Source organism: Etheostoma cragini, chromosome 17 (assembly GCF_013103735.1).
Source record: "Etheostoma cragini isolate CJK2018 chromosome 17, CSU_Ecrag_1.0, whole genome shotgun sequence".
NCBI classification, from domain to species: Eukaryota; Metazoa; Chordata; class Actinopteri; order Perciformes; family Percidae; genus Etheostoma; species Etheostoma cragini.
The window spans coordinates 4,844,122-4,858,743 of record NC_048423.1 but is presented as its reverse complement, the minus strand read 5'-3'; the positions used below and the strand labels follow the sequence as shown (position 1 = coordinate 4,858,743).

General features: G+C 39.1%; 1 protein-coding gene across 1 annotated transcript in view; it reads left to right on the top strand.

Moving 5' to 3' along the window:
• Positions 1–14,622, top strand: part of slc8a1b (solute carrier family 8 member 1b) — a 126,650-nt gene that overhangs the window by 2,136 nt on the left and 109,892 nt on the right. The window contains exons 2-3 of the mRNA XM_034897829.1: positions 9,425–10,351; positions 12,694–12,858. Of these exons, the coding sequence (XP_034753720.1) occupies positions 9,476–10,351; positions 12,694–12,858 (1,041 nt within the window). The 5' untranslated portion in view covers positions 9,425–9,475. The remainder of the gene's footprint in view (positions 1–9,424; positions 10,352–12,693; positions 12,859–14,622) is intronic.

Genomic DNA, 14,622 nt, shown 5'->3' with positions numbered 1-14,622 from the left:
CAGATTTTTTACATTTTCATCACAACATCAAGATTGGGCCTATATAGTTAAGTTTAGGCTTTTTCTACCTGGGTTGTTATGTGGTTATGGTAAAAGTTTTAGGTTTAATACAAGACACTGTTGAATCCATATCACATCTATTCATACATTATGATTTTAAATAGCATTTATTTTTGCAGAGTAAGACGGAACACTTCAATGTTCGAAACATAAAGCTGAAACAGGTATTTTAAATGTGCCAATCCATGCATACTTTTTTTTCAAGAACACACCCAGTTTAAACTGATTTTATGTTTCCAAACACCAGCAGGTTGTTCTGCTTCTTTCTGGGAAAATGAACCTGTTCACTTGTTTACAGTAAACAGGGTTCTTTATCAAGAACAGGTCAGCTAATGGTCCTGCTTATATAAAGAGAAGTGAAAAATTGGGACACAATGCAAAAGAGCTGCTGATGTTGCTGCTGATTTGCCATGTCCTTAAAGTTCATGAAGCCTTTTAATACAGTTTTAACCAGGGTTTTTGAACTATTACATTTTTTTTCAAATACACTTGTAAGTGTTTTTTCTATATTCAAAAGAAATGCAGATAGGCTACATTCCTACAGTTTGTTAAAGTAAAAACTGTAATGAGACGTAAGTAGAATGTATAGTGAAGGCAGGTATTACTTTTGATACTGTGACCTTCATCATATATGGCTAATAACCTAATAGGTAGGCACCAGTGTCAAACCCTGAGGAAAGGTTTATCTATTAGAAATCAATTTGCAGATTTATTGGTTCTTTGCCAACTTACTATTCAGTTTAGGTCACTTGTACTTATGCTGATTGGTTGATATGTGCGACCTCAGTCTTTTGCAAGTGCTGTTAAAGGTATCACTCACATCACAGTAAAGCAAATAAACCACTGTCATGTTAATCTCAGTAAAAGCATTGTAAACAAACCAGCCAGTCACAGGGAAGATTGGATGCCTTTATTGGCCAGTAATGTATTTGATGCTGCACACTATACTGGGATAAGATTTGGGGGCAGAAATGTGAGACCATTATAGCCCAAAACTGGAGGGCCCTTTTCTAGTAGGTTACTGCAACAAAGCAAGAGTTCAATCTGTAAGTGTCATGTTTTTAAATCCTAATACAGAGCCAGTGGTAACTTTGCCTCTATGATAGAAAGGAACCGTTTTTATAGGAAATATGGGGCTAATTCTGGAAAACCGCAGCAGTAGAGTAATATACTTGGAATGAGGCAGAGGCTACCAGTTTTCTCCACCATGGCTAAAATTGTTCTGTTGTGTCCTCTCAGTCATTGGTTGTACAGAGTAGGCACAACCCCTAGCAACTACTGTAATGGCTCAGTGATAAAATATACATGAATCTAAACAAGGTTACACGTGACTCATAGATTGTGTAGCATAGTGTGATGAAAAGCATGAATACAGACTAGTCAAGTCAAATCTACAGTATTTAGCATACAAATATGTTTGCACTTCTCTCTTTAGACCCAAAACGCTGATGTTTGTAGTTTGCTGATAGATTTAAACTTAAAAGATGCAAGCTGTAAAGACAAAACATCATATCAGCATATAGTTGATATGGCAAACATGTCTGCAACCATTTAACTAGCATCATGTTGAAGGGAGTGCAACATTAGCATTCATTTGGACTCAAGCTTCTGTCCATCCAACTAATGTACAATATTCATTCTTCTTGCTCTGTTTTGGTCTCCACCAACTCCAGATTTTAACAATTGGACCTTAAACTGCATTTTAGCTAGTATCACAACTTTTTCTGTTAGTAGTATGGTGTATATAGTGGGTGTATCAGAATTTTTTATTTTGCTAAAAATTGCTGCTTCCTTTTGCTGAATACAGGGTTGATGAGAGCAGTGAGAGTATACCAAACTGGTTAAATTGCGGGTCATAAAGCCAAAACAATGAGCCTAAAATCCTCTGTAGCGCAGGTAATAATTATGTGTGGGTTTCTTATATTTCCCATACTAATTGGACCAATTTTTACCATTGAAGTATTGATTAGTGCAGCTTTAAGTGTAGCTATGTTGTCAAGGTTTTTTGTATACATGTAAAAAACAAAAATTGAGACAATGAGCAAGAAGGCAGGGGAAAACCCTGAAGTGTTCATGAGACTGTGACAGTTTGCCAGAGGCAAAATTCCATTTATACTTATTATACTACCCATCCCTAGGAGGATTTAAATGTTTGAGGATGATTGCTTGCCTCTGCCGAGTTCTTGTCCCATGAATGAATGGTGCACTGGAGATAAGGAAAATGATTTGTTTGACTTTTAACTTTTTTAATGATTTTTTTCCCCCTGTTTCTGTTCGTGTCCCATATATTATGATCACTCTCCCGCGTGTTCACATTCCTTGTCACACCCCAAATAGACAGACATGCAGATAATGTCGATCAATAGGCAGACATTAAGAAATTGCCCTGTGTATTACAGTGCCAGTCTGATCATTTCCTCCACTCCAAGTGTAATAATATGACAAGGCATCTTGGCTTGAGGATTGGCAGCAAGGCAGATCCAGGCTAAAAGAGCTCAACATCACTGTAATGATGGTAAACAGGGACCGATAGTCTTCAGTTGTGTGCGTTTGTGTGTGTGTGTGTTTGTGTGTGGGTGTGCCTGTGCCTGTTTGGTCCTGCTTTCACACATTTCAGTGGACCAAGCCTTTTTATTTTATTAATTTTATTTCTCTTTCCTATCTTTTACTCCTTTCTGTCTGTGTCTCTTCCTCTCACTATCTTTTTTCCATAGTTGTCTCACTGACCTAAATTACATCCCCCTCCTTCACTCTCTCTCTTTACGTCCCTCGATCTCTTCTTTCCATTTACTTTTCCATTTCTTTGTCACTGTTTAACATTTATTATCATAGCCTCTTGCCCAGAGGGAAATGCATTTCAGACAGGTTGAGGCATTTCTTTGTATTCTCCTGCAGCACCCAGATTTATTTTTGTTGGCCTTATCAATGGTCAGCATCTGCCTGTCTAGTGACTGTAGTTTCCCTTCTTGATTCCGTCTCTGATGAACATTATTGGTTTATGCAGACGGTGGTCTTATGCACTCTCATCAGCACCATTTTTGCCCCTTGGGTGCTGCCTTTAGAGGCTCCAGAGGAATGACATTATTGGGGCAGAGAGGGAGCAGCTTGCATCAGTGCAGCACATGGTTTTGGTTTTCCTAACTTCATGGATTGTGCTTTTGTTTTTGCCTCTGGGGAGGAGGATTCAGTCATCGTGTGTGTGTGTGTGTGTGTGTGTCTGAAGCTGGGTTGGCTTATCTAATGTTGTGTTCCTCCTGAAATAAAGCCAAGTTTTTGAGGTCATAACACTAGGGGAAATCATGGCAGGATATTCGGAAACATGATAGTTCAATTACAAAATCCAAAATAGCAGCCACTGTTCAGCGACAAAGCCTCTCTAGTAGGGTTGGGCGGTAATACGGTATACCACAGGGTCGTATAAATAGCAATGGTATCAGTTTCAATACCTTCATTAAGGAGAATTCTGGACATTTTTTGCCACGGAGGCAACATGGAGTAACCGTGCCTCTTAACAGACACAAAATGCAATTAAAATTTCAGTGCAACATGAACAGGGGCCTTACGTGACAACAAAATGCATTTTACAACTCAGACATTGTTTAAATTCACCTTCCTTGGTCCCTGTTTCAATCTTGCTTAGTAGCTTGTAGCTCCTAGCTCCTAGCTGCTAGACCAGAGCTGCCGTCCGGTGGTGTGGCTTTGTCCTCCATGAGACAGGTCATATCACTTCTTGAAGTGTATCCCCCCCCTAAAAAAGACGGTACAGTGCACAGAGCAATCTTCAGAATGTTTCCCTTTTCCTGCTACAACGGGACATCACTGTGCAAGCCACATACATCCTTTGCCCCGTTTCCATGTAGGTACATGGTCACTACAGTGCTCAATAAAGTATTTCTGAGGGGAATAAACTTTGTCGCGAAGCCATGACATGTTCTCTGGAGGACATAGTCAGACCACCGCCGCTCTGCAGATTGTTGTCAGGATGATTATCACAAAAGAGAGAGAGAGAGAGGGGGGGGGGGGGGCAAGTTGCGTACCGAGTTTCCTGGTCTCGAAGAAGAACAACACTCCGTTGCTCCGTTTTGGGTTCTGACTTCATGAGAAGGGAGGGATGTTTTAGTATTAGTGTTTGGGATTCAGTTTCTGAACAGTAGGGGCACAAGCCAACAGTTTGCTGACACCGTCTGAGCCTTAAGTCATCATTTTTAATTAGTCACAGTAATACCATATACTGCGGTTTAATAGGGAGGAGGTTTGACAGTATAAAAATTTGGATACCGCCCAACTCTACTCTATAGTGTTAACAGCGGACAAACGTACACCCTTGAATTTGGTGTTGTTACCAGCTAGGGCATCAGTATTTCCTTTACCAAATGCCGGTAGTGATTCTTGTGCAGAGAGAGAACGTCAGTCAGTAATTTCCACAGGATGTATTTTCCAGTTGTACAGCAAATCAGGTTTAAATTCAGATGCTTCACTGCTGGTTACACACTTGACGCTGAACGTGGCGTTTGTAAAGTTTAAAAAAAAAACTTGCCGTTTCCTTTAAGTTTCAAATGGGACACAAACTCTGGTCTCCTGAGTAAAAATCGTGTGTCTTTTGTCCTGTGTTTGTCCCCAACCTGCCTCCCTACGCGTAACGTTCTTATTTATTGTCACATTACTTTTGGCTTTGCGCCATCAGAATTACTACGGCCAATAGAGGGCGGCACCAGTATGAACGTTAATACGAGTCGTAATTATTGTTTGAACAAACGACCCGTTGGATCATTTTTTTGGAGTAGGACACTCTCGTGCTGTCATATACAAAACAGTGCTTTATACTAAAACATGCGTAGTATTAATTACCTCTGAACCATTCACTGTATGGTAACACATGCTAGGTAACTAGGCTTACTTTTTAAAATTAGCTGTCTGGCTAACACTGGCACATTCACAGAAATGTTGATTAATGTACATTGGCTTAATCAAATAAATAAATATTATTATCGCAAGAGCCAGCAGATGCAAATGTCTTCAGGTAGGAAAGGGGGAAGTCTTGTGGTGGATTACTGATTTTACCCCAAATACTCAGAAAATGCCCCTTTTCAAGACATTGCAACCTCATTGTGTCTGTTTGGGCTGTTGCAGCTCCCATTACATTGTTTTTACAATTTATTCATTATTTATTTGCCCCCATACATTTTCTCCCATTTATCCTGTTCAGGGTCAAGGGCACGTCAAAACGACGTGAATAACATGAATTCACTTTGATTATCATTTGATTGGATAGTTGCAGAGGAAAGAAGGAGGATAATGAGCAATAAAGGCAAATGCTTCTCTGTGATGTGGGAAAAACATAGTCTTCTGTGCATCGTTGCACCTCTTGAGAGGGAGATGTTATACCTGCACGGTGCACAGAGTTCATTATCTTACACATTAAATAGTAATGTACAATTTGTACGGGTTAAACAAACTAGATACCATGTTAATTAGTGAGCTTCAGAGGTGCTAGGCAGATTTATTTTTACTTTTGGAAAGATCCAGTCTTTATCTTATCTTATCCTATCCTTTCTTATCTTATCTTATCTTATATTAAGCTAAGTTAACCACTTTGGATGTATCTTAATAATTAATGGACATATATGATCATCTAACGCTCAGCAAAAACACACATAAGTTTATGTCCCAAAAGTTTGAACCATCTCTTCAAGATGCATCTTTGAAGGTTTTTTTGCATAAAATATCTTCAGCCACGCAGTTATATTTATTGTATGTAATGACTTGAGGGTTGCCTCCTGTTGTGAAACATATTAGCTGCTGTTTGGAAGAGCTGACACACACACAAATAACTTAAAGTGTGAGGAATAAATTGCCAGTTTTTTCTACCTGTGGTGAGTCTATTAACACTCCAACATGGTGCTACGTAACGTAAATGGCTTTTTCTTTTTGATTTCTTTGTAAAGACAAATAGGTGTTGACGCAGTGAGTCAGGTGGGTTCAAAGCAAGGATGAGAGTTAGAAAGGTTTATCATTTAGTCATCTTTACAATTTATCAGAATGTTACATTTTCCCCCTGTTAATCATATAAGTCTATCTATTTTTGTGCATTTTCATTCATACATTTTTTGTTTAACTTGTCCTATACTTTAAATATTTTATTTTCTCCTCGTAAGGTTACAAGATATTACGGGCTCTGTTTAGCATCTTCTGGTGTAGAGATGCAACAGAAAACACTCTATTGTAAGAAGAACTACTGGCATAGAGAGCACGCTCTTTAGCCGACATCCTTAAGTGAAAACTACCAATTCCCAAAGCCCACTGAATTATTGATCACTTGGAAAAGCAACACAAAGCTTTGTGTGGCCACACAAGAAGGCCGCTGAAGGCAAAGAGCTTCTAGATCAAATTAGCCGAGAGGAAAGCGTTTGGTTATGAGCGAACTGAATTGAAGTTTAATTAAGTAGATGTGTATTTTAGTTAGGAATTGATTTTCATAGCATTTGAGCAAAAGGTTTTTGCATCACAGCTAAGCCCACTTAGCACACACCACCACAGCAGTCAAACTGAATACTTGTCATATGCATTTGGACTTATGCATTACACAGTTACTGATTAATGCAGCAAGTAGCCATCAACAAAATTAGAAGCAGTACCCGCATACTTTCTATAATAAGTGTAATATATTTAATGGACATTGACTACATTCCCTGTGGAAATGGACTTTGTGTTGTCCACTTAGCTTAGTGTCAGGGCCCTACGGCTGCTGAGCCTCTGTAAGACAAAATGTGATTCCTATTTTTGAAGTACAACTTTATCTACAATAAGTATTGTGGTATGAGAAAAGGAAAGTGATGTATTGGGTAAATTGAGCTGCGTCTGCATGTAAGAGTGTAAACAATCCATTATTGGGAAATGGATGTTGGCATGCAGGAATGTAGAAGAAGCTTGTTTGAGGAGAATTTCTATCTTTGTTTCGGGTCATGGTTCTTGTTATCGATCCCTGATTAAAAGGATTACTACTTGTGTGTGTGCAGCAGTGCTTTAACTAAAATGTCTACAGAGTGGTATAAGTTTCTTCCTGGGTAGTCTCGCATTGCCAGCCCTACCTCTACAGCACTGTGGAGCAGGGTCTGGCTAGTCCACACAACATTCCGGGATTGGAGGAAAACATGCTCTGGTTAATTGCCATTTCTTTAAACCAATCACAGTTGTCTTGAGCAGTGCTAAGTGCCAAGCGGAGCCACGGTGCCACTGCAAAATAGCCTCATAAAGGAACTTGTTTTAGTGGAACGTGTATGTTCAAAAGTTGTTTTAGTTATGCAGAAAACTCAGATTGGACAGATAGTCTAGCTAGCTGTCTTAATTTGTCCTGCAGTGATCTGAGAAGCAGTTGACCATAGTCCTCATAAATCCACCAGAGTTTTAAATCACAACACAAAGAACGCGGAAGGTGAGGGACATCAGGCCGAAAATTAGGCACCTGAACAATCCTTGAAATGAAACCTTGTCCGTATTTACTTCCTGGGGTATTGGTCTAGTATACATGTGTGAGGGTGAGTGACGAGACGACCGTCATGCCCCACATTTGTTAGCCGGATATATTTTTCTTTTTCTGTGCTTTGAAAAGAGCTGTATAAAGTTTATTGTTATGATTATTATACAGCCTGAATGACCTAAAAGGTGCAATGAGCTTTAATTGCATAAAATTGTGTGTACTCTCTGAATGTCCTAGTCTCATAACCATACAAATTCTGGACAGATGGATTACTTTCCCCATGGAAAATAATCCCAACAATGTGCAATTACCTTGTTATTTGTGGTAACTGCACTGATTACGTGTTGGGCTACAGGGACACGTTTGATCTATTGAAACTGATTCTTGGCTAATTTTGTTTCCTCTACATTCAATTTAGCCTATTTTTACGTTTGTGTGAAAGCAATCACATGGAAACTGACTGACTGATTTGAAGTCTCAGTGTTCTTGTGGTCTCTCAGCTAGTCGCCTAGTTAAGGCAAGAAATCTTCCACGCTATATTTAAAATGCTGGAGAAACGGTGTATTTTGTAGATAACCAGGCAATCATTGAAAATGTGAGGCCTATTCATGTTTTTTATTGATGCTGCCAGATTACATGGTGGATGTTTTGAGTTGAAGTTAAATATCAGAACAGTTTATCACAAACTTGACTTATTTTGTAGCGATGTAATGATTAGTCATTGCCAAAAAGCTTCAATACCAAAAAGGTAAATTCATTCCCACCCTGGTCAGTTATAAAACCCAGTAACAGAGTGTGGACACAGAAAAAGCAGCACCAAGCACACACACTCTCTCATGCGCAACAGATCTGAAATGAATGCTTGTAAGGCTTATAATGTTACATATCTCTCAATACTCAAAAGTACAAGGGATCGATACAAGTTTGTGCTCATTTTAGAGGCAGGAGTACGATATGGGGGTGAACTGCCGGAGCATCATTTTTCCAGCAGCTTTTTGTTATCTTACCAGACACTTTTGAAATACAATTTGGAATACACAATGAGGGCTGTCTGGCATCAAAGATAAGGTAACCTAATTTCCAAGCCAGGGTTGTTGTCAAAAGTCAACCGGACTGTAATCAGAGAGAGCCACTTCTGGTCGGGTTGCATGAGGAACAGCAGGGTATTATTGCTGCAGGAATGTGGCAGGGAGATTTCAGAAGCTGCTCCTTGGAAATCTATATTGCTGAGCTCAGGAGCTGAATTTATCTTTGGTGTGATTATTTGAGCTGCCCCTAAACAGCTAAGCAAACATCTTACCTGAAACATGTTTTTAGTTGTGTTTTTAAGGTTCTTCATGCCTCAAAGTGAGCAACCCCATATTTTATAAGTCTCCAACGGTGGCGTGAGTGTGTGTGTGTTTTTTTTCCAGACAGATGTAGATTTGACCTGTCACTGCTTTATCATTTACTGGAAGTTGACAAATATATAATCCAAAATTATTACCAACGCAGTTGCCAAACAAACTTGTAATACACTGTGTTTTCTTCTTTTGCTACACCACAGAATCTACAATATCTAAAATATGTGTTTGAGATGAACGTGAGAAGGAAGTTGGTTACTAGCTGTAGAACTGAAGCTTTCTTTGCTATCCATCGTGAGCTATTAAAATAATTTTTATGAAGCCATATCCACCTTTAATCCTGCAACAGGTTAAACCAAAATGCCTGCAGTATACTCTGGTTAAATGTGTATGTCATCCTAAATCTTTGACATTGTTATTGTGAAATTTCAAATTAAAGTAGAGAATCAAAACTCCTTTTCCAAACGTGTCACCGTTTTGTCACCAACATTAATTTGGTCTATGATGGTCTGATCTGAATTATTCTCCTCTCTTCTCTCTAAAGGTTCAAAATCCTCGTTAATCGTTACTTCACAGTACTGCTTTGGGCATCAACATGGGTCGCTGGGATCACTCCTCCCTCCTGTCCCCTGCCCTAAGGCTAGCTGTCCTCAGTGTTATTCTCCTACTCGAGCTCCATCCTTCGTTGGCTGGCGCTCCCCCTGAGCAGAGCTTGGGTGGCTCCGTTTCAGCTGTATCTACTAATAAAACTGAATGCAGCAAAGCTGAGGTATGCCAAAAGGGTGTGATCCTTCCTATTTGGGAGCCCCAAAACCCGTCATTTGGTGACAAAGTGGCCCGAGCAACAGTTTACTTCGTGGCTCTGATCTACATGTTCCTGGGTGTGTCAATCATCGCAGACCGTTTTATGGCATCAATAGAAGTCATCACGTCACAGGAAAAGGAGATCACCATCAAGAAACCCAATGGGGAAACCACCACCACCACCGTTCGGATCTGGAACGAGACTGTCTCCAATCTCACCCTCATGGCTCTGGGCTCTTCGGCTCCTGAGATCCTGCTGTCCGTCATAGAAGTCATAGGTCATAAGTTCCAGGCTGGCACACTGGGCCCCTCCACCATTGTGGGCTCTGCGGCGTTCAACATGTTTGTCATTATCGGGCTTTGTGTGTACGTCGTGCCCGACGGCGAGACAAGGAAGGTCAAGCATCTCCGCGTCTTCTTTGTCACGGCCACCTGGAGTATCTTCGCCTATATTTGGCTCTACCTGATCCTGGCCGTGATCTCACCTGGTGTTGTGCATGTGTGGGAAGGGCTGCTCACTTTCTTCTTCTTCCCCATCTGTGTGTTGTTCGCCTGGGTGGCTGACCGCCGTCTGCTGTTCTATAAGTACGTGTACAAGCGCTACCGCACTGGCAAGCAGCGTGGGATGATCATCGAGACCGAGGGAGACCGTCCACTTCCTTCCAAGGTATGCTCAGAGGAATTACCACTTCTACTACTACCACTGCTAATATTTTTTGTTATTATTTATTATTATAAATTATTGCTACAGCAGAGCTTCCTGCAGCTGCCTGAATAGTAATAGGACTATTTATCACAATGCATTATTACTCTGATAGAATATCTTTAAAGCATTTCAGTTTATTACAACTTTGGTATTATTTTTGGGGTTTGGCTATCATTAATAACATTGTAGTCACCAAGTCCATGGCTGAGATCCAGGAATGCAGTATCACCACATGCCTACATGTCCATGTACAAATTTCCTGGGAAATGATTATTATCTCTAATACAGGTTTGTCAATATTTGGTTTCACTTCCAAAGAAAGTGGTTGGACAATGAACTGGTCTCTTCATAAATGGCAGACCAACGTCATAATAAATCTGAAAGCACCTTTTAATATTCTGTAACACTTTACTTAAAGAGTGTCATGACATATGAACCCAAACCATAACCATAACATAACGACTTGTTTATAATATTTTATGACACGTTCATAACCGTGTCATATCACTCTTATGTAGATATCTTCAGGTATAGTGTAACCTAACATTTATTCAAAGCAAATACCAACTTAAATGATATATACTAAACCTACATTTATACAAATTCATACCTGGAAAAACCTATCACTTAAAACACTAGTGTTATCATCCTCCCAACCACTCATTAGATATTGGATTTTTACTACTGCTTTTGGTCCAAATATAATTTCTAGGACTCTTTCATTTCAATTAGGCTGAATTTAACATGCTAGTATTTAGATTTTTTAACTTAAAAAGTAGGGATATGCTTTGAACAGGAAATATTTTGTCAACACAAAAATCCTACCCTTTCTTATCCCCACCAGAAATCACTCTACGATGGTGATGGTGATGATGGCGATAACACATTAGAAAGACAGTAGTTTTTTCTGTAATCCTGCAGACAAGCAGAAATAAACAAACCAAAACACATAAGCTCCTTGGCAAAGGGGAATAAAACTCCCTTCATTAATGTCTTTTAAATAACAGCGACGCTGGGAGCTCTCTTTCCCAAAGGCATATCAGTTAGAGAACAGCCGACTAGTAGAAATTAATTAAGCTGTCCTCATCCAAACATGCAGTGGAAAAACAAAAGAGCAGATAAGGCACTCTGTGTAGGCGGAATTGAGTTTATGAGTAACGTGTATCTGAAACAATTATCTGTATTACTGAATGGATTTCTGCCAAGGTAAACTCATGCCATAAAACCTTTTACTGCAAACACACACACACACACACACACACACACACACACACTTTTTATGCATTGCCACTTTTTGATTTCCTGTTTTGATTACCATCTGATGCTTTGTGTAATCTAATTACATTTTCAGTATTTTGGTGTAGGGTGTATTTACATACCACTCAGTTAGTTTACAGTCTCTCAGTGTCTTTTCTTCCAAAAATTGACTATTTCCCTCATTTTTTTGTGCTCCATTAGTGCATGAAGAGCACTTTCATCTCAACTTCTGGCTAAAAGAAATCACTGAATCAAAACCAAGGTTCCCTAAGAAGAAATCCTAATAATTCAAGTTTTAAATTTCTATTGTGCTTAAAAAGTTAAAAGACAATTCATCAGTAAAACTGTACTCAAAGCAAGCTACTCTGAAATAAACGCATGGTATATTGTTAACATATCTAATGAAAGTGGATGCTACTATCTGCTTGTCGCACAAAAAGAAGGAATGCACCCGTAACTATGATATGACTTACACCGAAACCACAAAAACTATACATGTTTACCTTTCTTTGCATGGTTGTTGAAGGCCATTCTTGGTACACATCCAGTTCTCAATGTTTCTCCATGATAGCACAGGACGGGGCAATATGGAGAAAATCAAATATCACGATATTTTTGACCAAATACCTTGGTATCGATACCACAACGATATTGTTGTGTTGGCTATTGGTGCTTTCACAAAATATTTCCATAATGAGATTTTAGATGAATAATCATGTGTCATGTCATGTGTATATAGTGACTAAGTGGGTAAAAAACTAAATAATAAATCAGTTACAACAGACTGGTAAGTTCAGAAAATGACATCACTTTACTGGAATTCTGCCTTTACAACCAGGAGAAGACACCACTTATGTCATATTAAGATATTACGAGATCCAAAATCTAAGAAGATATCTAGTCTCATATCTCCATATCGATAAAACATCAATATATGGCCCAGCTCTATAATAGCACCATACATGGTTTTGCCTTAAAATTTGACATACTGCTCCTAAATCTCAAATCAATGTTACTGATTAAATTGTTTTATTACCCATCATAAGGTGGACATTGAGATGGATGGGAAGATGCTGAACTCTCATGGTGTTGACTTCCTGGATGGTACGCTGGGTTTGGAAATAGATGAGAAGGATCTGGATGAGGAGGAGACCCGGAGAGACATGGCTAAGATCCTGAAGGAGCTCAAGCAGAAACACCCTGACAAGGAGGTGAGTAACAATGTCAAAAGGATCTCACAGTAGAGAGCAGAAAGACATTCTATCCGGGCTGCTCCTGTCCGGGGTTGTTTTCTTGTAATAAACTGATCATCTAAACAGCAACTGACAACCAACTTACTATTTGCTAGGGCTGCACAATTAATCACTGATTTATCAAAATTGCAAGATGGACTAGTGCAATATCCAAATTCCAGGGGTGGGTGGGCGCTACCGTTTGTTAATGGAAAAATGTGTGTCAAACCAGTCTGAATTAAGTATTGTGGAGCTGCAGAGACGTCCCAGCCTACAAACCGTATCCTGCAGACTAAAGAAAAAATCATTGTTTGGTACAGATCCTCACAAAATTACACACTAATCATTTTAAGTTCTTTTAAGTTCTTTAAAATTGAAATTGAGAATGAGGATACAAAAATGATCAGTGCCTCCAATATTGTATATCATATCACCATTCCAAAATCAGTCAAACTAATTGCAATTAGATTGCAATTTTCCTCATATTGTGCAGCGTCCAAAACAAGAAAATTGCTGAAGAATACTCCAATTTTGACATTGGCGATATGTATTCTATCTGCCTGTCTGGCTGCCTGTGCCTAGGCATGATACACATATAGTGTAGATACACATATAGAAACATATATAAAATAGGCATTTCGGTCATTACTGCAGTCTTATTTTTAACATAGTGATAGCATATTATAGTGCCTACTTGTATCATATACAATACAGACTTTAAGATATCACATCTGTGTGTACAGCATGAAAAAGGTGTAATGGAAAGTTTAGCATGTGTCCTTTAACAGTACTGAATGGATTAGGAATTACGGAGATTCTACCTTGATTTAGCAGATTCAAGAAAATTCCTCAATGTGATGATTCTAAAAAATCTAATCCTGAGCTGATAAATACAAGTAACATGGGACTTGAATCTAGTATGCTTGTCATAAAAAAAACTTCCTTTATTTCCTCTTCTCTACCCTCCCTTCACTGTGTCTATGTTTACAGAAAGATATTAAGACGAGGTTCTATTCAGTGCTTGTCTTATTGTCTGGACAAGGCTTAACGCTCAAAAGCATAATGAAAGCAAAACAAGCTGAAATGACAATTATTCTTACATGCACGAGAGCCTGCTTAATATGTTTGTACGCCTGTGCCCTCATCTCTAGATGGATTAACAATGAGGCTGATTAACCTGTTGTCAAAAACAAGTATTTGCCTCACAGTCATATTTTGTCATAAAGTGCTTTTGACCAAGCAGTCCGGTTCAGTACAGCTTGTTGCACAGTAAAATTAGTTTTGCATTTCCATTGTCAGAAGTTGTGAATGGTACCAACAGAACCGTTCCACTCCGTTACGTTTTTTCGTTAACCCTTTGTTAGCACAAACGACCTAGCAACTTGTAGGTTGCAGTGAGGAGTCATATGTTTTTAGGTACACGTCTGTGATGGTCACGTAAGGTACTTTACTATATCAAAAGTGTTTGTCAAAAAACATGGCTTTAAAAAAGTGACTAAACTCTGGACTGTAACTACTGTGTTTAGCATCTTTAACCTCAGCAAATTTAGTTCAACCCATAAAGGCTTTTAAATAGCTCAGATGTTTCTCCAACCAAGAGAAAAGGTAATTCACCTGATCTCCTCCAGTATTTAAATGACAGGAGTGGAATACTAGTGGGGTGAGGAAAGCATGGAAAGGAGGAAAAGTGACAAAACCATGGGACTGACCTTAGAATTCAGTGCCTTTTTCAGGGATATCTAA